General features: G+C 42.4%; 1 protein-coding gene across 2 annotated transcripts; it reads right to left on the bottom strand.

Moving 5' to 3' along the window:
- Positions 1-3,132: 3,132 nt before the first annotated feature.
- On the bottom strand, positions 3,133-10,896 carry MLANA (melan-A). Of its 2 annotated transcripts, XM_075263656.1 has the most exons (5): positions 10,805-10,896; positions 8,603-8,718; positions 7,620-7,716; positions 5,257-5,361; positions 3,133-3,392 (listed from the first exon to the last, which is right to left on the bottom strand). In XM_075263656.1, exons 2-5 carry the CDS (start codon positions 8,683-8,685, stop codon positions 3,324-3,326), a joined length of 354 nt encoding a protein of 117 aa, XP_075119757.1. In that variant the 5' UTR covers positions 8,686-8,718; positions 10,805-10,896; the 3' UTR covers positions 3,133-3,323. The 2 variants fall into 2 exon arrangements, with proteins under 2 accessions (XP_075119757.1, XP_075119748.1); XM_075263647.1 differs by lacking the exon at positions 10,805-10,896 and having other exon boundaries at positions 8,603-8,766.
- Positions 10,897-25,560: the final 14,664 nt, after the last annotated feature.

The raw sequence follows: 25,560 nt of genomic DNA, 5'->3' as shown, positions 1-25,560 counted from the left end.
TCCCTCCAACATGAATTGGTGCAAACTGGGCTGGTTAGAGGCTCCCTCCACCATGAATTGGTCCAAACTGGGTTTTTTAGAGGCTCCCTCCACCATGAATTGGTCCAAACTGGGGTTTTTAGAGGCTCCCTCCACCATGAATTGGTCCAAACTGGGGTTTTTAGAGGCTCCCTCCACCATGAATTTGCCCAAACTGGGCTGTTTAGAGGCTCCCTCCACCATGAATTGGTCCAAATTGGGGTTTTTAGAGGCTCCCTCCACCATGAATTTGCCCAAACTGGGCTGGTTAGAGGCTCCCTCCACCATGAATTGGTCCAAACTGGGCTGGTTAGAGGCTCCCTCCACCATGAATTGGTCCAAATTGGGGTTTTTAGAGGCTCCCTCCACCATGAATTGGTCCAAACTGGGCTGTTTAGAGGCTCCCTCCACCCTGCTTTCCCACAACTCTGCTGGTTAGAGGCTCCCTCCACCATGAATTGGTCCAAACTGGGCTGTTTAGAGGCTCCCTCCACCATGAATTGGTCCAAACTGGGTTTTTTAGAGGCTCCCTCCACCATGAATTGGTCCAAACTGGGGTTTTTAGAGGCTCCCTCCACCATGAATTTGCCCAAACTGGGGTTTTTAGAGGCTCAATCCACCCTGATTTTCAAAACAAATGTTGGTGCCAACCTCAACTTACTACAAGGGCCAAATTCACTGCTGGTGACAAGCTCTCCTCACTGCAAGTGCCAAATACACATGTTTCAAGGTGTTTTCCTACTGTCAGAGAGGTGGTATTGAGTGTGTAAAGTGTGTAGTTGTTAGGCTGTGATGTTGGGGTAATAGAGGGTCTTTGGTGTGTTAGATGCCCCCAGACATGCTTCCCCTGCTGTCCCAGTGTCATTCCAGAGGTGTTGGCATCATTTCCTGTGGTGTCATAGTGGACTTGGTGACCCTCCAGACACGGATTTGGGTTTCCCCCTTAACGAGTATATGTTCCCCATAGACTATAATGGGGTTCGAAACCCGTTCGAACACACGAACAGTGAGCGGCTGTTCGATTCGAATTTCGAACCTCGAACATTTTAGTGTTCGCTCATCTCTATATGGCAACTTTTAGGAAAAACATTTTTGTGAAGTTTTAAATTTTTGTTAAGGGGTCAAGATGTAAGTAAGAGTGCACATTTTCTCAAATTCACCGCCACAACCACCAGCAAGTCTGAGGTTTTTTTCCCCAGTACATAATACAGAAACAGTAAAACTGAGGTGAGCACATGCCAGAACTATACTCTGTATCTCAGCAGTGAAAGTAACCCTCCCCTCTAGTCCTAACTGCAATGATAGAATAAATGACAGAAAACTCTGTTGTACTAAAGGAGGAACGTATGTGGGGGCTAAAGGGAGAGCGCCAGCAGTAAATGTGCTATAATCCTAACCACAGCAGTGCAGAGGTAATGCTACAGTTTCAAAATATGTGTATATGTTTTTCAAGCTTTGGAGCTCCATTTCATGTAAATTGCTGTATTTGCATGTGAAATTTTTTTTTATATGAAGATAAACATGTTTGGAAACTGTAGAATAACTTCTACAAAGTACTGAGATTAGGTTTATATCAAAATTTACTACCAACAGACTGCCTTCATCTGATCAGTTTTTGACTGGTACAAACTTCAGTTTGAATTAAAAAAAAAATTTTCTAGAAAAAACAAAAACTAGTATGTGTAGTAGATTCATTCAGAAATGTATAGCTTATTAGATGATCCATAAATACACTGCCTTTTAATAGTAGATTTTCATGGTGTTTTTTTGCCTTTTCAGGCAAAGGCCCTAGGTAGCAGGCTACAGCAAAAAGCGCTCTGTGGGAGGGGAAAAAAAAAAATTGCAGCAGCAACGCATCGAGGTTTCTCCTGCAGTGCTTTTCACAGGAAGTCCACTTTCTGCTTCTATTATACCTATGGGGAATCTCAATCTCGAAATTGCAGCATGCCCGCTGCATGTACGCATTTTTCTGCAGTGTGGGGCCCTGGGTTACATGGAGTTTTTAACCTCCCCCGCCCTCCCAAAATGCAGCATGCTCCAAGTATGTTTTTTGTCTTCACATTAATTGTAGACAAAAAAAACAAAAACAAACAAAAAAAAACCAAACAAACACTAATTCTGTGTGAATTAAAAACACCAAGGGCAAAAAGTCAAAATGCAGAAATACTTATGCCAGAAGATGACGTCGGATCGTGCATCACCGCCCAGGGTGCACATTCAGGTATGATTTACATATATGTTTTTATAGTTTTATTTTAAAACGGGACGGGGGTTTAAAGGGGCTCTATCACTAGGAAAAGTCATTTTTAACTAATCACATCTTTGCATAGCCTTTAGAAAGTCTATTTCACACCTACTTATAGTATGTAGATTGCCTCAGTGGTTTCTGAATAAGTCCGTTTTTATTCATATGCTACTTAGACTGGTGCACGATACATCGTGCACTCCTCTCCTGTTTCCTATGGGAGACTGATTATGATGATGACTCAGCTTCCTGTTTGCTTCACACACATAGGAGATAATAGGAGAGAGGAGGCTGCTGGGAACTTCCTCAGCTGGCTGGGCGCTCATTAGCATATGAATAAAAACGGACTTATTCAGAGACCACTGAGGCAAGCTACATACTAAAGGTAGGTGTGGAATAGACTTTCTAAAGGCTATGCAAGGATGTGATTAGATAAAAGTGACTTTTCGCAGTGATAGAGCCCCTTTAAAATAAGATTACCGGTGCCTGAATAGCCTTTTTAAAGGTGATAGTGATAGAGCCCCTTTAAGGCCACACAATAAAACCCAGCAAAAACCATGTTGCTTTTTTTGCAGCAGTTTTCATTGCGATTTTTCTTCCCCCATTAAATATAAGGTAAAACTAATTAGGATTCCACAGCTAAAGTTACCATGCTGTATTTTTCGAAAACGCAGCTTTTCCACAAGGATATAAAAAAAAACAAAATCTTGTTCACTTTGCTGGTACTGTAAGATACAGCTTTTTAGCAATAATACGCCAACAATTGAGCAATAATTTTAAAATAAATCTCTATATTTTGTCCACTATATATTTTATTTGAAAAATGTATGTGTTTCTTCAAGTCTTTATAATACAGAATAACTTCTCACACCACACCAAGTTGACCTTCTGCCCATTAATAAATCTGATGCTTTGACCCAAACAGAGTTAGGATTATATTTTGCTCAATTAGTCAAGTGTCATTATACAATTTAAGATTCTTTATATACACTTTATTAAATGAAATTCATCTGATCTATATCCATCAACAATGATGTGAGAATTTCTGGTTGTGCTCATCTCATGGGGTATAAGGTGGGGGCTGAGTCTCACCAGCAATCTTTTCATATGCAGGGGGCGCTCCAGGAACCTTAAAGAAAAAACAAAAAAAAAAAAAACATATATAATCATTATTAATTCATGGACCTTTGGTGCAAAAGCTCAGCTATTTCCTTCTCTATCTGGATCTAGACCTCCCGGAAGTTTGTGGAAACAAGCATTCCATCCCCCCCACACATCGGTGGCCTTGAACATGGTGTCACACAGGGGAAATGATCACCGTCATCCCCACAAAACTCCTTCACTATATGCTGCAAACTGCTGTTTTAACACAAAAAAAAAACCAAACACAAAAACACACAAAACAACCCCCCCCCCCCCAAAAAAAAAAAGTTAACGTTCTCCTTTTGGACAGTGGAAGGTCATTTCAGTACATAGGGGTAATGCATTTATAGAGTATTGAGTGAGACCTGTGGGTTCCCCTGGCTTCTGGGCCCAAACACTGCACCAAAATAAAGGTTACATCAGTGAACAGCATTGTTACAATCCCTGGGCTGAACACATGGGGAAGATTTGTTTAGTCTTGTACACCACTTGCAGGGTCCTTCGGTCCCACCAGATTCAGTATTATAAGTGGTGGAAATGATGCGGAAAAGGTGCGCCAGCCATGGGCTGTGGTACATTTTATTTCAGACACATGGTGCACCTTTTTTTAAAAAAAAAAAAACAAAAACAAGGAAAGTCCTGAACACAAGACTGTCTCCTAAAAATAAGGATTGAAGAATGCTTTGATCTTGTTTTTAAAATTACACTGTTTGCATCATTTATTAGTATTTGAGTTATTCTGACCACGACAGATCATAACAGATAAAAACATGTTATATGAACCTGACTTCAGATTGCCATGTACACCCTTAAAAGGGATTTTATCATTAAAATCACATTTTTTTTTCTCGATCACACGTAGGAATAGCCTTAAGAAAGGCTATTCTCCTAACTTTAGATGTCTTCTCTGCACCGCTGTTCGGTAGAAATCCCATTTTTCCTCTGTATGTACAGAGGTCTCTCAGAGCACTGGGGACGTCCCCAATGCTTCAAGAAAAATCTCCAGCACCGCCTCCATCTTTTTCAGGAACAGGGCCTTAAGTAGAGCTGACTGCGCATGCCCGGCAGCCACAAGAAAATGGCTGTTTACACCAGCTTACTGTGTAATCGGCCACTTTCTTGTGGCTGCCGGGCATGCGCAGTCGGCTCTGCTCGAGGCCCGATGGCAGAGCAGACTGCGCATGCCTAGATGATTGAAACCTAGGACAGAAGACGCAGGGAGAGGCCATTCCTGAAAAAGATGGAGTCGGCGCTGGATATTTCTCTTGCAGCATTGGGGACGCCCCCAGTGCTGTTTGAGCCCTAGGGCCCGCCCCCAGCACTGTGAGAACTCATTTGCATACAGAGAAGAACCTGAATTTCTACAGAATAGCAGCACAGAGAAGACATCTAAAGGTAGGAGAAGAATAGCTTTTCTTAAGGCGTTCCTCATTGCTCTCAGTACAACGCAGTAGACGCTACTGTGAGGAAGGGTGTTCCTGACTGACTGTCAGAAATGCCTTTTTGGCACCGATACTGGCACTGATAGCTCTTCACCAGGGGCACAGAACATGAAAGCAGATAGTACTTTGAATTCAGCACACTGTCGGCTTTCTAGCAGTGTATTACATCTGTAAAGCAGAGGTCACCAAAGTCATCTGTTTTTCATGGGCCCATAGACTTTCAATGATTTGATTCATCAGCATCAGTGAATCAGGCCCTACAGTCTGCAAAAAATGTGATATCTAAATAAAATACATCAAAATGAATAGATATTTATGGCATGTGTGAAAAATACAGACGCCACAAAAATATGACATGTCAACATGTGTCTAAGGCATTACAACATAGAGAGTGTAAATATTACATACCACATTGTTTAAAGTGTTATAATCCTGTAGAGGCACTTTACATTCTCCATTCTCTCGAGATGTACCCAACATAGATCTGACTGCATTTGGACTGAAGTGGTGGGTCTGAAAAAACATTTTAGTTTTTTGAGAAATGGAAGATTGAAGGAAGGGGGGGGGGGAAAGAGTTCCATTTCATTTAAAGGGGTTGTCCCATCACAAGGATCCTATCTATACTGCTGGTTAATGTGAATGTAAGACTTTTCCTAAATACATTGCTTCAGCAAAACTGCTTTGTTTGTCCACCATCTTACTTTATTCAATTTTTTGTGGCCACAGCCCTGACTTAGCTGCTCCTGAGTCAAATGATGTATCTGCTGCTCTCAGGGGGGAGGGAGGAGGGGCTAAGTGCAGGGAGCGAGCCTGTGTATCTAGCTAATCCTGTGTCTACACCACGTGACCTAGGTCCTGCACTCAGAGGAGCTGCTTTCATTTCTTCTGTTCTCCCAGTTATCAGGCTAGCTAATTCAATTGTGTTCATTATGGCAGAGACAGGCAGTCTCTGTATGTAACACAGAATGGAGTTGCTGCTGCCTGTACTTCATAGTCCAATGTGGGTGGGCGGAGCTACATGGGAATTTGGGGGCGGAGCTAAACAGCAGGTTGCCTGTGAAACCCCACCCACCAAATGATGCAAGCAACCAGGAAGAAAGAAGATTTTACAAGAGTGAAGACTACTGAGTATGTGAGGTGGGAATACCCCTTTAAAGTTTATAAGGCATACACGTAAAGGAAATATAAGCCATTGTTACAGAAATTTACATATGTGCGCTCCCACCTTGGTTATGTGAGTAGTTGGCACTTGTGCACTTTGTGCAGTCACATGATGGGGCACTCACATGATTTGTCCAATGAGGTCATGAAGTGGTGTCCAAAATACCCTTATATTCTGGAGCGTGCCTCCAACATGGTGCGGCAATATCAGTCTTTTCATCATGGTAGACAGGAGGACTTCTGGTTGGATTTGTCCAAGTCATCATGTTATCTGCCTCCCATGACATACCTTATACCATTATTTAATATTCTCTAATATACTTGGCTTTTGATTTGTTATAGATGTTTGGCGTTTGCTTTATAGTTGTATGGCTGATATGTGTCATATTGATCTATTTGTTGTTTGGTTATGATGTTCTAATGTGTCTATTTACACTGTAGATACCAGTTCATAAAGTTCAAGTTGAGATGGTATCGCCCGGTATACACTGCCTATCATGCTACTATTCTACTAACCCATGGGATACTGCCATTTCTATTAAAATATGTGAAAAAAACTTTTTGATCATGTATAACCTCAGAGTGTTGTGGATTCTCTCTACTATTGTTTCTTCTCATTTTCCTGAAAGCCACTGCTGCTGCAAAAAGCAATCTAAAGCTGAGTTCACTTGGGTTTTTTTGGTCTGGATTTTGACATGGAATCCACCTCAGAATCTGGTTCCAAAAAATGCCTCCCATTGACTTCAATGGGACCTGTGCACTTTTTTCCGCTAGCTTTTTTTGCTGCTCGCGGAAAAAAGAAGCGATTTGCCCCATCTTGACGTGGATTCCGCTGCGGCACGACACTCCCTCCCAAATAGGCCCATTCATTTGGGCCTAACCCAAAGCACAATGTCCTATAATTTCAGGTTGCGGCTACCCATTTTTTGGACCGGATTCTGAGGAGGCGCCAAAGTCTGGTCCAAAAAAATCTGTGTGAACTGGTGGCATGTATGCAGGAATAGGCGTGCATAGTAAAGGGTAAAAGTTGCCGGTAGCCCCTGCAGCAATAATTGCAATTAATTTTTTTTCCACCAATAGCCTGTCAAAGTGAACTGTGCTGCAATCTTTATGTGACATAGATGGGATTTGTAGAAGTGGCTTATAAGAACTGCTTATAGAGCTGTCCAGGAGAAACCCTTCCATCACAAGCAGAAGGCCAGGTAGTAGGGCATATTGAAGCTGCATAATAAGACCATGTGTCAGGTCCACTGCTTTCAGGTGCGATTCCAATGCATCTTGCCCTGGCATTCACATTTACAGAGATGAATGGGGCTGATAATCTGAGTGTCTTGCATCACAAGTTCTGTAGCTATTGAACTACGTACCATGGCATGATCAAGTAGGACACCATTTCTATCTCTACTTCCCATTGAAAACAATGGCCAATGTTTTGTGTTCACTTTGAGGTGGAATACACCTCAAAAACAAGCACCAAATGCCTACATGTGAACTTACCCCAAGTGTGCAAGTAAGAATAGCAGACATTTCTGTTAGGTATAGAATGAATGCTAAGAATTCACCCCCTCCCCCCCCATAACTCATGTGTTATGAGAATATACAGTTCTTACCCCAAGTATTTTGTAACCATTTCGTTTCTTGAAGTACCAACATCCAATGATGAAGACAAGGGCAGCTATAATGGCAAGAATTGCAATGCCGGCAGTCCTAGCAAAATACAAAAGGAAGAATATTTCACAGACACCTAACATTATTTGTATATTTTTGCCACCATTGTAACTGACATCTACGTCACTGTTCCATCGCCTCCTTGCAAGTCTTTGCTCACTTGACTGCACATCAACACGTGATAGATCACTTTAGCCTGGCCTGGCTGCAGCTATGACAAATAAATTACATGGCCAGTTAAGACTGTGAAAACCCTCTACCTAGCATAGGAGCATGGTTTCTGCCTCCAGCAGCCACCCATACCTTGCCTTATAGAAAAGGTGATGGCATGTTGCTGTGATATAGCACTACTTCTGACTGTCAGACTATTAATGATCCCAAGAATAAAGGAGCTACCACAACACTAGTTTTCAAGCACCGGCACTTTCTATGATGGGGGGATGGGAGGGAGGGAACATCCCACACACTGAACAAGACACAAAAATGCACCATAGGAAAAAAAAAAAAATGCCAGCATTTCTGTAAAGGTATAATGGATAGCCCACAATTTTTGAAAACCCGTGGCTTTGAAAATGCAGCTTTTCCGCTGTAGAGCTTTTTTCTTTTATGTGTGGATGGGATTAAGAATCCCATTTACTTTGTAGGTACTGTAAAACGTAGCATTTTTTGCCCCTGAGTTTCTGCCTCAGCCAAAACAGTGTCTTCACAACATGGAGCCCTAGGCTTACACAAGAAAATATTAAGCTTTGCAACACCAGTACCTATTTCTGCATACAGTATTGCCCCTTCAAACCAGCATTCAGTGCAAACTCTTTAGAAGCATTAACATCTATAAAACCCATGTTACACGTTACATAAAGCACAGCAGGAACACATTCAACAAAACACCACACAGATTACATAGACTCAGTCTAAGATCACTTACTCTTCTGCACTTAGCCCCAAGTGTGGTCGGCCCCTGCCTGCATCGTATGCCCCCAGTGCACGAGATGAATCAGGACGTGGCATTCTCCAAGGTTCACAGAACCAACTTTTGCCAAACTGCAAGAAAGAATTGTTTATACCCATCACTTCAGTCTTGTTTTTCATGTCTGTGAGCTAGCTCTAAGCACACACCTAAATACCCTCTCAATCCCAATCCAATTAGCACTTTGGAGGTACATTAACCCCTTCATTAAACTGATCTAACTCCTGGTTCACATTAGCATATGTATTCCGTCCGGGGAGAGTCCACATGGAGACCCTCCCCCCGACGGAATACAATCGCAGTTGCAAGCAGTGTACTGCAAAAGCACACGGACCCCATAGACTATAATGAGGTTTGTGTGCTTTTACAGCACAGCGCTTGAAATTGCGATTGTATTCCGTCTAGGGGGGACTCCATGTGGACTCATACGCTAATGTGAGCCGACCCTCATGGTAAGTTCATACGTTTTTTTTTTGGTCAGGATTTTGAGGCCGTATCCGCCTCAAAATCCTGTCCAAAAAGACGACTCCCATTTAAATAAATGGGAGCCGGTCAGTTCTTTTTTCCAGGAGCCGTTTGTTCCGGCTCCCAGAAAAAAAAGAGGTAACATGCTCATTCTTCAGGCCGTTTCGCCTCACGTTTCAGCCTGAAGGTACTCCCTCTTCCCGACTAGGCCCATGTATTGGTCCTAGTCTGGAGCAGTGCACCGGCATTCAGTTGCGGCTACCCGTTTTTTGGTCCGGAACCTGAGGCAGTCTCCGCCTCAGTCTCTGCCTCAGGTTCCAGACCAAAAAACCCCTGTGAACTTACCCTTATGGGGATTAGGATGTTCACGATCTTACTACATCATAACTCACTATGGTGCATTGAGTTCAATTTCACATGGATCTAGTCAGTCTAGGAAATACAGCACACACATTGACCATGTTTCCCGTGTGGAACTTGGTCATGTGACTAAGCATTCATGTTGTGAAATGCTCCTAACATATAGGTCTAACATTACCATAGACTATCATTAGCCAATTTTTTATCTAATGTATATTTCAAGCCTTAGGGTAAGTTCACATGTGCGTTTTTTGGACCAGAATTTGACACGGAGGCCGTCTCAGATTCCGGTCCAAAAAATAGCTACGAATTAGCCTTTAAAGCAATCAGATTTATCATAGTGGCAGATCCTGGATGCTAAATCTGGTGTACCTTTAGGTTAAAGCACCACATTGGGGAAACACAGCTTTTTTTGTTGCAGATTTTGCTGCAGTTTTTTGAGCCAAAGCCAAGAATGTCAAGGAATGGGAAATATATAGGAAGTTCTTATACTTCTACCATCTTCTCAATCCATTCCTGGCTTTGGCTGAAAAATTGCAACAAAATCTGCAACACAAAAAGCTTCGTATCTGCAACGTGGGGCCTTAGCCTAAAACTGTCTACTCTGAAGATATACCACTTATTAGTTGGCTTAGATTGGGATACACATTTGTGGCATAATTTTGGCACACTTCTGGTTCACATCTTAAGCATATCTCACATGTCCATATTTGTTCAATCTTTTTACCATCTGTGATTCTACAACATTTCAAAAAAAAGAAAAAAACAGAGCAAATACGGAAGAATAATGGACAACTTGGAACACAATATAACAAAAGTGTAAGAAAAAAACTATCACTAATTTGCATTGTGTGTGTATTTTATGTGTATTTTCATAAGCATGTATGGCGTTACTGCTAAATCAATACAAATGTTTATTTTGTGTACACTGTGCTGTATAAAAATGAAATAAATTATTATTTAAATGAGCATTTCTTTCTCTGTGTAAAAATGTATAAGGTGGAGCTAAGAAAAAGCAATACAATTCCAATTATGTAAACTGATGTAAAAATTATGCGGCCAAAAATGACTGGTGAATGAGTCACTTCAAAGACCAGAGATTTTATGGGAAATTCAAAGAAATAATTTTTCAAAATCAAATTATCCACACAATAATTCTTAGCAACATGTCATGCAAACCATTACTGTCCAAATCCTAACTGCTTGAGTTAAAATGTCAAAGAATAAATTTACAGTTATATTAGTGTTTCGTTGTCATCATGGTCTGTTAAACAGTGCAAAAAATATTTTTAAATATAATTTTAAAGAAAAACAGATGCACCAGCTTGGACGTACCTCTTGGTCAGTGGAGTAGCTCCTTGTTTCTGGGCATAGATACTGCTTTCCTCTCTTAATCTTTTCAGTCTGAATCTTGTGACCGTCACGGGTTGAACTCTAAAGAAACCCTTTGATATGTTTTAATGAGCATGAAAGCTGAAGCTATCATCCCTTCTCACTGCCCTCCAGGAACAAAAATCTCACCATTACTTACATGAAATAAAATAGGTTTAGGCTAGATGTATAGTACACCCTGATGCGTGTATGGCTATATGTTAAAAAATACACTGCCTGGCCAAAAGAAAAAGTCATCTTGTGCAACAAGGTACCGTTCCACCCCTGATATAATTATGAACTGTTCATGACAGGAATTTGCATATATTCTTGAATATATATAATTGAGCTGTAGCCTGTCAAGTGCAGATCATAATTAAAGGTGTGAAGCGATGTCTAGCAATGGAAGAGCTACCAGAGGAAGAGATGTTAGTACCTTCAAGAAGGGGCAAGTCATTGGATTGCATCAGGCCAACAAATCGACCAAGGAGATAGCCGAAGTAACTGGTATCGGACAGAGAACTGTTCAGTGTATCATACAAGCATGGCGAGATGGTGGAGAACCCCCCCTCCAACCGTGGAAAGTGTGGGCGTAAGACTGTACTCGAAACTTGAGGTCGTAGGTCCCTAAAGCGACTGGTGAAGAATAACCACCGGAAAACCACCTTTGAGCTCATACAGATGTTCAACTCGACAGAGCGACACATTTCAGAGCGAACAATGCGATGAAAACTCAAAGGAATGGGTCTCAACAGTTGTGTCGCCACACGAAAGCCATTGGTGACAGAAACCAACAGACGTCGGCACCTGTCATTTGCAAGAGACCACAAGGATTGGACCCTAGAGCAGTGGAGAACGGTCATGTGTTCAGATGAATCACGTTTCACATTGTTCCAGAGTGATGGTCGTGTCCGGGTGCAACGAGAAGCACACGAAACACTGGAATGTGCTGGAAAGGAACCTGCGCTGTCACTCACCACCCCCAACGAATCTGCGTAATGGCCAATATGTATGGTACATGATGAAACTAAAAATCAGTCAGAAGATCTGGTGTAGATAAGGAGGAAATCTTTCTAAGATGTTTTTCTGTATTAGTGACGTCATCAAAAAATTCATAAGCTATAGATATGATCCTTATTTGATTTACTATATATTTGGTAGTCACTTATGGGCCATTCATATCACATTTTTCACTTGAGCAGAAAGTTTCGATACAGAAAAAAGTATTAAAACAAAAGTGTTGCTTAACATTCCCCTAGACTTATGTCGGTAAAACAGATGTCAAAAGTACATACATTTCACCCCGTTATACCTCCTGTAAGTTATGATCCTTTAGATTTAATGGACAGGAGAGTGTGGTAGGCCACACTTTTTTTCATCAAAAGACAGAAGGGTTTTTTTTAAATTAAAGTTAATGTACAGATCAGGGTGAACCCAGCCTCTCTGCTGCCTCTGTCTTTCTGAGGCCAACTATAGAAAGATACCCCCACTTCCAAAAAAAAAATACCCAACCCGGCAATCTATGTTTGCCTGATGGGACCCATCTAGCTGAGATTGTAGGACACACTCCCATCTACAGATAAAAAGATTCTCCTTATTTGACCCCACATAATATAACATTGCCTTTATTTTTAACCCCCCCCATGACATATGACCCCCACTTTTTGGCCCTCCATGTGGTATATGAGCCACTTGTCTGGCCACCACATGGTATATGATCCCTTTTTTTTACACCCCCCCCCCCTGCACATTATATGATCCCCCTTCCCACTCCTCACGATATATGATCCCTCTGTTTATGGCCCCCACACAGTATACATCAGTCAGCTACCTATTGCATCATCTGTCCACTCTTCTGTTCAGGCCTGCCACCTCCAAAGTGCACTGTAGCCTATTTTTAACAAAGCCAGGACAATGGACATAGTTTTTCAGCATTGTGACGTAAGTGTAGCGCTGCCTAGAGGCGGCAGCGGAGACTGGCCTGGACAGAAGCGTGGATGGGTGAGTAAATTATCAACCGCTGCCTGTTGCAATAATATAATAAGTAGTGGGTGATTAAAAAAATAATGAACCCCTCAGTTTATTACATGAGGTGCTGTTTAGCTTTGTGTTTTGATCTGTTATAGTGGGTCCGACATGGCACATCTGACTACCCCCTTTGCTTGGTCATATGCAGGGGTTGGAGACATCCTCCCATACTACAAAGACATACTGGTAGAAAATTAAAAGTCAGTTCTTTACCTAGCTATGCTAATGATCTGGCCTGTATGACAACACATCTTACTTCCTACTGATATGTCACCACTCCCACGAGTGAACATCCGATATTTATACTGATAGTTATTTAGGGAATGCTGTTGTACATGCAGAGTTTCTCATAGATGGATTCAGACAATCAAGTTTTAGTGCCAGTGTTGGATCCATAAACCTGGGATCACACAAGCAATTTTGTTGCTTTTGTGCATCAGCCAATTCCTTTGTGGGCTGTCCATGGCAATAATCGAGGGTCGACAGATTTATTATAACTCATTATTATTTCTTCAGAAATCTCTTTGTTCCTGCGCAAGTTGGGCCATTTATTACGACTGGTGTACGATACAATAAGTTTTTCCCATAGTCTTTTTTTGTATTCACTCTTCTGTTTGGCTTAAAAAAATGCACCAAACAATGCATGTGTGTATCCAGCCTTATGGTTTATATTTGATACAACTCACACGGTAATATTTATATTATTTTATTTATTAGATTAGGCAGTTGAGACTTTATAACAGTGTGGATTCTATCATGATACCCTATAAAGCATACCACATTCTCAGCTGATTTCTTGCATCCTCATGATGGTCATGGGTTTTAGTCTCAGACATTCCTTTACAACAGCTCAAGACTCTATTACAGTCATTGTGTCACTGAGGAAACAGTTTTGAAACAAAGTAATGGTATTGAATTAAAGGGGTATATATCTCAATGATTAACTTTTATTAGCTCTTTCTGGGAAGGAATAGAAAAAAAAACACAGCAATTTTGCCATTTCTTTTTTATGATATAAATTTTGCGCCATTCGCCATGCATCTTACATAACTTGGTAAATTTATTCATTGGGTTGATACCATTTGATATTTAAATTTTTATAACAATATTGAAGTCGAGACTTCTTTATCTTTTTTCAGGCCACCATTCCAGACTTGTGTAATACATGTTACTTGGATGTCTGTGATCTCACTATTACAAAGCATACAAGCCACTTCCACTACTGTGGCATTGCCAGGGTATTCACATGATGCAGTTTGGCAATTTTCTTGGCCTAGAGAATCACCTCCATTTCTTAGCTGTTCTAGATTATGGGGATAACGTCCATCCTTAGGGAGAGACCACCTTTTCAGGTGTGTGGAGACTTATACAGCCATAGTTGCTCCACTGCAAAGGAACATGGGAAGAATATGCAAATCTGTCTCCCAAGATGTAAACAGGGAGACAGTGCCTCTGTTATGTTCAGGGTGTTTCCCATAGAGGGCAACATAACAGAGGCACCGTCTCCCTGTTTACATCTTGGGAAACAGATTTGCATATTCCTCCCATGTTAGCTGTTCTAGTCATTCCAGTGCAGTTAGAATTTATTCTCTATCCTTCAATGTTCCTGAACAATCATGCAGTCAGTTTTGGTGCCTGATATGCTGCCAAGGTTTTGCACTGTCAGGTCTCTAATCAGATGCGGACAGTGTCACAGCTGAGAATTAAACTCCTAGCCTGTTCCTGCCTCACACCACCCATTTTACAGTACATAAATAGTGCATGAAGAACCAAAACTAACAGAAGTTATTGCTCAAGAAGGGCACCGATTGGGTTCCTTATATCATATCTTTTGGAACCACCCTGAGTGTTCTTGAGTCCTTAGACCTACTTGCTGAAACTGCCTTCTTCACATTTAGGAAAATCTAAAAAGCTAAATTAGTGACCCACATGACTGCAAATCTGACCAGCACAATAGACCGTTTCAGGCCTTCTGGAAATCTTGGGTAATCTATTGTATTGTACAGTGTCTCTGACAGTGGTTATTCCATATACGGCATTGAGATCCCAGTGCAGATTTAAATGCTGACAGCATTTTAACAGCTAAGGCTGGATTCATACAGTATCTGTGCTCGTTGAGTGCTCAGGGATTCCGTCCCCCATTCTGCTTAAAAAATGCGTAGAGAAAAGCCCTGCAAGCAGGACTTTTTTCTCACATTTTTTTGGGTAGAAACATTTCGGACCCCATTATAGTCTATGGAATCTGTGGGTTTCCACAGATAACCACTTTTTAAGCAGATTGGGTTTCCATTTTTCGAGTCTCGAAGTGGACCCGAAGAACAGAAAGCCAAGCGCAAGTGTGAACCTAGCGAATTTGCTCTGAATCTGAAAGGGCTATAATGATGATCATGGTATCAATTTAAAGAGATTCTCAATTTCCTAGCCCTAACGGATCCTGAGATATGGGGCACTAAAGTGTCCTCCCCCTCCAGCCTCAGGCATAATCTTAGAGTTGTGTGAAGGAGGAAAAGGAGGGGGAAGGAGCAGAGCTGTAGACTGCAGAGACAATGCTAAATCGTAATTGTCCGTGCATAACCTGTATGTGACCCAAGGGGGAGGGGTAATTTGAACTTCTGTCCATGTTATCCCCTCTCTTATCAATCGGAGAGAAAACTATACTTGCTATCTGATTGTCATATAGAGAGATAATGTGATACTCCTATGAACTTAATCACAGGGTCAGTGGTGTAAGCTAGGAATGGCGGGGCCCCGTGCAAACTTTTGACAATGCCCCCCCCCCTTTGACCGACGGATGCCAAAGACTTCAACCAACCAATTCCCCCCTTGAATTTCACTATTATGCCCATAGTATAATATACCCCAGAGTATAATAATAGGAGACCCAGGGGGGGATAAAAACATTAAAAAAAAAAAACAGTTACCTATCCCCGGTTCCACTGCACTCTCTGCCACTGTCTGCCATCTTCAATGACGTCCACAACGTCATGTGACCGTGGATCCTGCTTCGCGGTCCCAGTCATGTGACGTCAGGGACATCATGCAAGTAGGCCCGAAGCCTGCCCGGAGAGATAAGTAACAGTTTTTTATGTTCCTTACCTCTCCTGAATTTATGATCATTATACAGTACTTGGGGGTATGAAAAGACCCCCGAATATAATAGTGCTTGTGGGGCCCGCGCAGCGCCGTACCTTTAATGAGGCGAGGTGAGGCGCTCGCCTCAGGCGGCACACGGGAGGGGGGGCTGCAGCCCAGGCGATTTTTTTCTTTTTTTTTCTTTGAACCAGCGCAGGAGAGCTGCCGCTCGTCTTTGGCTGGTTCAGACGTCTACGTATCAGCGTAGGCGGCGTCATCACGCCGCCTACGCTGATACGTAGACGTCTGCCGAGAGAAGAGGATCGTGGAGGCAGCGGGAGCAGCAGCAGCGCGATCAGTAAGTATAATAACATTTTTTTTGTTTTATAATAGGCCGCTACCTGCTGGAGTATCTCCAGCATGTAGCGGCCTATTTACCAACCTCCCCGGACTTGCTCATTGCAGCCCCCACTTCCCCTTGTACTATAGGCCGCGGAGGCCGGCAGTGAATAGGGCCAGGTCACGATCCCACTGCCGCTATTATTATACTCGGGAGTCTTTTCAGACCCTCAAGTATAATAATCGGAGCCCCAGGGAGGTGAGGGAACATAATAAACAATGTTACTTACCTCTCCGGGATTCGATGTTAATCCTAGCTGGCTTCGGGCCTGGTCTAGTATATTACCATATAGGCCCAAAGCCTGTGCTAGCAGTACCATATAAGCACGAAGCCTGCTAGGATTAAAGAGGACCTTTCATGGGTTTGGGCAAAGGCAGTTTTATATACCGCTGGAAAGCTGACAGTGCGCTGAATTCAGCGCACTATCGGCTTTCCTGATCTGTGTCTCGGGTGAAGAACTATCGGTGCCGGTATCGTAGCTCTTCATAGTCAGAAGGGCGTTCCTGACAGTCTGTCAGGAACGTACTTCTTCCCAGCAGCGCCTATAGAGCAGTACTGTTTGAGCGGGGAGGAACGCCCCCCTCCCCTCCTGATAATACTTGTCTATGGGCGAGCACTGTGAGCAAAGGGAGGGGGCGTTCCTCCCCACTCACACTGTACAGCGCTATAGGCGCTGCTGGGAAGAAGTACGTTCCTGACAGACTGTCAGGAACGCCCTTCTGACTGTGAAGAGCTACAGTACCGGCACCGATAGTTCTTCACCCGGGGGAACACAGATCAGGAAAGCCGACAGTGCGCTGAATTCAGCGCACTGTCGGCTTTCCAGCGGTATATAGAACTGCCTTTGCCCAAAACCATAAAAGATCCTCTTTAACATCGGATCCCAGAGAGGTGAGTAACAGTGTTTATTATGTTCTCTCATCTCCCCTGGGGCTCCGATTATTATACTCGGGGGTCTGAAAAGACCCCTGAGTATAATAATAGAGCTTGAAAGGTCCACTGTGGCCCCTGTAACCTCTATTATGCCCCACAGCGGCCCCCCTGCAACCTCTAGTATGCCCCACAGTCTATTGTGCAACTGTGGGGATAATATAGGCTGCAGGGGCAGCTGTGGTATATATATATATATATATATATATATATATATATATATATATACTATATATATATTTATATTGGGTGCGTGGAGAAGTCAAAGATGTCTGTGTTTCCAACTTTACAGTCAAGTCACAGCTGAAAGAAGCGGTCATGGCGGTCCAAAGGGAATAGACGGGAAATGTGGGGAGACGTCTCCTGTGAGTATTACTGCATTGTATTTATTGTATATTACCAAATAGACTCAATCCGGGGGGTGGGGTGGGGGTCTTTCAATCGTCCGCCTCAGGCAGCAGAGAGGCTAGGTTCACCACTGGGCCCACGGCGTCACTTACCGATCCTGGCCCCTGCCGGGACCGGTAAGTACGTAGGGTCTAACTCCAGCCGGTAACAGCCTATTAAAAAAAAATAAAAAGCTGCTGCTACCCCGGTAGTTACGCCCCTGCACAGGGTTATTCTTACATAATACCCCTCTGAACATAAGCAGGAAGTTTATTGGCGCTGTGACCCAGACGTTTACCATTGTCTAGGTTGCAGCACCAAAGAATTGCACCAAACACTTTGTTATGTTACCGGTATATGCGGCTGAAATCTACTGGCCAAATGGAATAAGCCAGGAGCATATAGGTATTGAGGCGTAGTAGTCCGGGGTGCAGCTTGAAGTGAAGATCGTAAGAGTAATACAGCAAGTTGTAGAAACAGTCTTGGGAAAGACAGTTCTGAGGAGCATGAGCCTGAAACAAGTCACAATACTCAAGCAAAGGCTGTACTGCCTCATGGATGTAAACAGGCCCAAACCGAAAACAAGATGGCTTCGCATTGGTACAAATTGGTCATCCATGTTAAAGGCAATTCCTAGAATGAGCAGCTTCCAGTGGTGAGGAGTGGAAGTGCAACACAATAGTTCAGAGTGAGAAACAGCGGCCACTGGTGGTAGAATAGCAAACTACACCAATATTCTAACACACAACCCACACACAAATTTTTTTTATTTGACAACCCACACACAAAGTCATCAATAAAGTTTACATTTGTCTCTGTCCCTATCCTGATCTTTATAGAGTAAAAAACGTCAAGCGCCTCTCTAGAAGTAATCGTTACACACTAAAATAATAGCAAATATAATTATTATTAGAGATGAATATAGAAAACATTTCTAACAGGCTGTAAAGTTCCATCAATCAGAAAACACATTCTCATCTGCTGAATGTCACCATATAAAATCCAAGTTTTTGGCAGCTTTTAGATTGGTATAATAAAGGGTGGGGTTTTTTTGCGCCCACAGTACAAACAAAACACCTGGACTTCTAGTAGGTCATAAGATCTAGAATTATGACTCTCTAACACCATTAATGATAAACCACAGGAACTTCAGAGGTTTCGCCCATAATGTGCAAGCAATAAAGCAACCATGTTACGCCAATCTGAAACTGGCCCTAGTTATCACATTAGTTAGGTATAGAGATTATAATTATTCATTAGAGTTACAACTTTTATAGGGGGATAGAAAATTATATTCTTATGCAACCCTTATTTAATTAAGCAAGCACAAAATTGTATTTTTGTATTGCCTTTCTGCGATCTTGTCATTACTTTAACACCCGCACTTATAAATATGTGGACATGTGGTATTAATGAGTTCTTCACATCTTGCAGTTTCTTGGAAAGTACATTTTGTTTGCAATAAGGATTTATTTGAGCAAGTACTTTAGTGGCAAATTTGAATTTTTGTGAAATTTTTGCTTGTAGGGTGGCTGTATATATAAAAGTTGTGTTTTATAAACGGTATGCTATGCAAACTTAAAAAAAGTTAGATTTTGGTATCACAGTCACAGTTTGCTATTTGTAGTATAGATTTTTAACATATTAGTGAATGATAGTTTTTGATAGTACAGTCATGGCCAAAAGTTTTGAGAATGATACAAATATTAATTTTTACAAAGTCTACTGCTTCAGTTTTTCTGATGGCAATTTGCATATACTCCAGAATGTTATAAAGAGTGATCAGCTTAACAGCAATTACTTGCAAAGTCAATATTTGCCTAGAAAATGAACTTTATCTCTCCAAAACACATTTCAACATCATTGCAGCCCTGCCTTAAAAGGACCAGCTAACATCTTTTCAATGATTGCTCCATTAACACAGGTGTGGGTGTTGATGAGGACAAGGCTGGAGATCAATCTGTCATGATTAAGTAAGAATGACACCACTGGACACTTTAAAAGGAGGCTGGTGCTTGGCATCATTGTTTCTCTTCTGTTAACCATGGTTATCTCTAAAGAAACACGTGCAGTCATCATTGCACATGGCCTAACAGGGAAGAGTATCGCAGCTAGAAAGATTGCACCTCAGTCAACAATCTATCACATCATCAAGAACTTCAAGGAGAGAGGTTCCATTGTTGCCAAAAAGCCTCCAGGGTGCCCAAGAAAGACCAGCAAGCGCCAGGACCGTCTCTTAAAAGTGTTTCAGCTATGGATCGGCTACCAGCAGTGCAGAGCTTGTTCAGGAATGGCAGCAGGCAGGTGTGAGTGCATCTGCACACACTGTGAGGTGGAGAATCTTGGAGCAAGGCCTGGTCTCAAGGAGGGCAGCAAAGAAGCCACTTCTCTCCAAAAAAAACATCAGGGACAGACTGATATTCTGCAAAAGGTACAGGGAGTAGACTGCTGAGGACTGGGGTAAAGTCATTTTCTCTGATGAATCCCCTTTTCGATTGTTTGAGACATCTGGGAAACAGCTTATTCGGAGAAGAAGAGGTGAGCGCTACCACCAGTCTTGTCTCATGCCAACTGTAAAGCATCCTGAAACCATTCATGTGTGGGGTTGCTTCTCAGCCAAGGGAATTGGCTCTCTCACAGTCTTGCCTAAAAACACAGCCATGAATAAAGAATGGTACCAGAATGTCCTCCAAGATCAACTTCTCCCAACCGTCCAAGAGCAGTTTGGCGATCAACAATGCCTTTTCCAGCATGATGGAGCACCTTGCCATAAAGCAAAGGTGATAACTAAATGGCTCAGGGAACAAAACATAGAGATTTTGGGTCCATGGCCTGGAAACTCCCCAGATCTTAATCCCATCGAGAACTTGTGGTCAATCATCAAGAGACGGGTGGACAAACAAAAACCTACAAATTCTGACAAAATGCAAGCATTGCTTGTGCAAGAATGGACTTCTATCAGTCAGGATTTGGTCCAGAAGTTGATTGAGAGCATGCCAGGGAGAGTTGCAGAGGTCCTGAAGAAGAAGGGTCAACACTGCAAATATTGACTTGCTGCATTAACTCATTCTAACTGTCAATATAAGCTTTTGTTACTCATAAATAATATAATTGCAATTATATTTCTGTATGTGATAAAACATCTGACAAACACATAAAAACCAGAGGGCAGCAGATCATGTGAAAATATAATATTTGTGTCATTCTCAAAATTTTTGGCCATGACTGTACAAGCTCTTGTTGTAGTTGATGTTTGTGGTATATATAAATTGTGTACAGCTTGCTCTATTATTTTATATGTGTTTCGTATGTGATTGTACAGCTGAATAGGAGTTTTATGTGCAAATATAAGTTTTACTGCATTTTTTTTCAAAACATTACTTGTGTTTGTCACAAATTTACATGAAGGTGGACATGGCTATTGTTAACTGAGACACGTACTCTTCAGGTGGTCTACTTTTAAGACATATATAGGGTTTATATGTGCATATGTAGGTGTAGGCCTTGGTGATATGAATGAACTCTGCACATGTTGAACTCTTATTTGTAGGACCTTTGGTGCATATAGCTTTTTGTTTGATTTCCTCTTATAGCAACTAATATAAATGTATGTATTTTTTTTACACTTTAAATTCAAATTGGAAGAAAGTGTCTGTTCATATACAGTACCAAGTGGCATTATGACAATGCTTCTGGTGTCTACTTTCAGAAAATATATAGGTATGGGGGATTAGGGTAAGTAAGTTCACACTGGGTTTTTTGGTCCAAAATACGGGTAGCTGCGACTGGATGCAGAATACGCCTGAAAGAATGAGCATGTCGCTTCTTTTTCCGGGAGCCAGAAGGAACGGCTCCAGGAAAAGAACTGACCGGCTCCCATTGATTTCAATGGGAGCTGTCTTTTTGTTCAGGATTTTGAGGCGGATACGGCCTCAAAATCCTGACCAAAAATCCCCGTGTGAACTTACCCTTAGTGTAATTTGTTTCATGTTGCAATTTAGGTTTTATTCATCCATTTCCAAGCTGTGAAAATTGCCCTGGCAGCCGCAAAATATATGAAAACCCCTGGCAGTGAAAGAGTTAAACGATGCAACATGGATGGAATTATAACTGCATCAGAAGGCAGTGTAAGGGACTTGTGTTTAAGAAGCTGGATCAGTTGTAGCCAAGTACAAACACAGTGAGAACCAAGGAATCACTGTGAATCCTCTTAGAGCTGCTGACAAAGGTGGCTGAGTTTTCAGAGAGTTTACTCCCACATTGAACTTCTGTTGTTGATCCTTACTGCAATGGAACATGTTAATATCTTTGTGACTGAAAAAACTCCATCTCTGTAAAGTGGAATGGGGGAAGGAGTCTTTTTAAGCTGGACAAGATGGCGTTTTTATTCATACCATTTTGGTGAAGTCCTGATGGTTTGATCTGTTTTTATTTAGTTTTTATAGGAGGCAAAGTGTTGAAAAAAAAAATCGCCATTTGGGCATTTTGTTTTTACCCCACTACGACATTCACCATAGGGCAGTGGCGTAACTAGGAATGGTGGGGTCCCGTGGCGAACTTTTGACATGGGCCCCCCCCAACTGACACCGAACCCCTCGTCTGCATTCCTGCGCGCTCTATTATGTCCCTTAGTGGCCCCTGCACACAGTATTACAGCGTTGGCCAAAAGTATTGGCACCCATGCAATTCTGTCAGATAATACTCATTTTCTTCCAGAAATTGATTGCAATCACAAATTCTTTGGTATTATCTTCATTTAATTTGTCTTCAATGGAAATCACAAAAAGAATTGTCAAAAAGCCAAGTTGGATATAATTCAACACCAAACAAAAAAAAGGGAGTGGACAAAAGTATTGGCAGTGTTTGAAAAATCATGTGATGCTTCTCTAATTTGTGTAATTAACAGCACCTGTTACTTACCTGAGGCACCTAACAGGTGGTGGCAATAACTAAATCACACTTGCAGCCAGTTGAAATGGATTAAAGTTGACTCAACCTCTGTCCTGTGTCCTTGTGTTTACCACATTGAGCATGGAGAAAAGAAAGAAGACCAAAGAACTGTCTGAAGACTTGAGAAGCAAAATTGTGAGGAAGCTTGAGCAATCTCAAGGCTACAAGTCCATCTCCAAAGACTTGAATGTTCCTGAGTCTACCGTGCGCAGTGTCATCAAGAAGTTTAAAGCCCATGGCACTGTGGCTAACCTCCCTAGATGTGGACAGAAAAAATTGATGAGAGATTTCAATGCAATATTGTGCGGATGGTGGATAAAGAACCTCGACTAACATCCAAACAAGTTCAAGCTGCCCTGTAGTCCGAGGGTACAACAGTGTCAACCCGTACTATCTGTCGGCGTCTGAATGAAAAGGGACTGTATGGTAGGATACCCAGGAAGACCCCATGTCTTGCCCAGAGACATAAAAAAGCCAGGCTGGAGTTTGCCAAAACTTACCTGAGAAAGCCAAAAACGTTTTGGAAGAATGTTCTCTGGTCAGATGAGACAAAAGTAGAGCTTTTTGGGAAAAGGCATCAACATAGAGTTTACAGGGAAAAAAAAAGAGGCCTTCAAAGAAAAGAACACAGTCCCTACAGTCAAACATGGTGGAGGTTCCCTGATGTTTTGGGGTTGCTTTGCTGCCTCTGGCACTGGACTGCTTGACCGTGTGCATGGCATTATGAAGTCTGAAGACTACCAACAAATTTTGCAGCATAATGTAGGGCCCAGTGTGAGAAAGCTGGGTCTCCCTCAGAGGTCATGGGTCTTCCAGCAGGACAATGACCCAAAACGCACTTCAAAAAGCACTAGAAAATGGTTTGAAAGAAAGCACTGGAGACTTCTAAAGTGGCTAGCAATGAGTCCAGACCTGAATCCCATAGAACACCTGTGGAGAGATCTCAAAATGGCAGTTTAGAGAAGGCCCCCTTCAAATTTCAGGGACCTGGAGCAGTTTGCCAAAGAAGAATGGTCTAAAATTCCAGCAGAGCATTGTAAGAAACTCATTGATGGTTACCGGAAGTGGTTGTTCGCAGTTATTTTGTCTAAAGGTTGTGCTACCAAGTATTAGGCTGAGGGTGCCAATACTTTTGTCCGGCCGATTTTTGGAGTTTTGTGTAAAATGATCAATGATTTGACATTTTTTTTCATTCTCTTTTGTGTTTTTTCATTGCAAGCAAAATAAATGAAGATATTAAACTACTGCGCATGCACCCAGGGCATTTTTTTTTATCAATGTCAGTTCGCGAGCGCTGGAGGACATCGGAGGAAGAAGAGGCGTGGATGAAGAAGACGGCGCACCCTGAATGCCCGCCCAGCGTGCACGATGTATAAGTAGATCATATTGTTTTTTAGGGTATTATTTTAATAGTAGTTTAATATAACATTTACAGTGCCTGAATAGCCTTTTTAAAGGCTATTCACGCATATGTGGGGCTCTATCAGCATGATTTTGCTGATAGAGCCCCTTTAACTCCTATGCACACCAAAACATCCATGTACATCCTGGTGGACGTGACTAACTATAGCGGCTGCTCTGAAGGAGAGTGGATGAACTAGGGCATTTAACCACTTAGATGCCGTGGTCAAATGTGACCATGGCATTTCAGTGGTTACTTTCACTTACCCTGTCATGTTCAGTAATGGGGCTGCACCCCCCACACACACGTAAACCATAAACACATTAGGCATCCCTAAGTCTGAAAATGCCCAAAATATTAGGGCCCCTTCACACGCATATATGCCGATATACACGTGCTTCCCATTGAAATCAACGGGCTCTGTTTTGAAGCGCCGCACTCGGACACGTGTATACGTGTCTAAATGAGCAGCGCGCTTACGTCGTGTGAAGGGGCCCTTAAAATATAAAAATATTTGTCTCATATAGTAAATGCTGTAGTAAGAAAAAATAAAAAGCATCATAAATTCCCCAACGTGGTATTGATAAAAACTACAAATTGTCCTGCAAACCCCCCTCCCCCCAAGAAAAAACACTTTACACAACTCTGTGCACCAGTATAAGAATGTTACAGGTGTCAGAATATGGTGATTCAATGAATTTTTTAGCATTTTTTCCAAAGAATGGAAGCCGTAAAAACAAAACCTGTCAGTAAATGGCACCTCATCCTGAATTTTTTCCCACTTCCCAGTACATTGTACAGCAGCGCCGCACCTACCATGAGGCGACCTGAAGCGACCGCCTTAGGCGGCGCTATGCCAGGGACCTGGGGGTGGGGCATTTTTGCTTACCTAAGCCAGTCCTGGACAAGCTGTCCTGGACTGGCTTAGCGTCACCGTCTCGCAGCCCGGCATGGGAAGCGAGCGGTGGATTGGGAAGGCCCTGTGGACGCAGCGCTGCTCCAGCAGCCTCCCCTCACGCAGAGAGCAGGTTCTCTCCCTGCCTGCTAATGCCACTCCGCCACACCCCCTTCACTCCGCCCCTGGGTGGGGGCGGGGCGGCTTTCTGTCGTTCGCAAAAAAGGTAGGTTCACCCTTGTTGTATAGAACAATAAATGGTACCATTTTGAAGTACAACTTGTCACTCAAAAATCAAGCCCTCTTCTGGCTACATAATATGGCTAAATGGCTTTTAGACTGCAGGGAGTAAAACATTAAAAAACATAAATGATAAATATCAGCTTCACGCTAGAAGCGCCCAGGTCAGAGTCTATGGAGCAGTGAGCAGAGCTTCCCTGCTATGGTGGCAGGCAGAGTGTGGCTCTCCCGCCTCACCACTCTGGTTGCCCTCTCTCTCAGCAGAAGGCAGTTTGACCCTTTCCGCCCACTGTTATTTGCCGGCAAAGATAAACGCGGATTGTAGGCTTGTCAGCTGATTGCCTTGCATGCTAGCACCCTGATTGGACAAATGCATGACAGCGCGGTCTCTGATTGGCTGGAGGTTACCATGGCAG

Source organism: Leptodactylus fuscus, chromosome 1, assembly GCF_031893055.1.
Source record: "Leptodactylus fuscus isolate aLepFus1 chromosome 1, aLepFus1.hap2, whole genome shotgun sequence".
Lineage (NCBI taxonomy): Eukaryota > Metazoa > Chordata > Amphibia > Anura > Leptodactylidae > Leptodactylus > Leptodactylus fuscus.
The sequence above is the reverse complement of the archived record's forward strand: the minus strand, read 5'-3'. Positions and strand labels throughout refer to the sequence as shown.

Coding starts and splice junctions, on each gene's coding strand:
- MLANA (XM_075263647.1), bottom strand. CDS start 8,766: ATGAAAAACAAGACTGAAGTGATGGGTATAAACAATTCTTTCTTGCAG. Junction 7,717..8,602: donor TTGGGGCTAAGTGCAGAAGA/GTAAGTGATCTT, acceptor GTATTTTGCTAG/GACTGCCGGCATTGCAATTC. Junction 3,393..5,256: donor ATAACACTTTAAACAATGTG/GTATGTAATATT, acceptor TTTTTCTTTAAG/GTTCCTGGAGCGCCCCCTGC.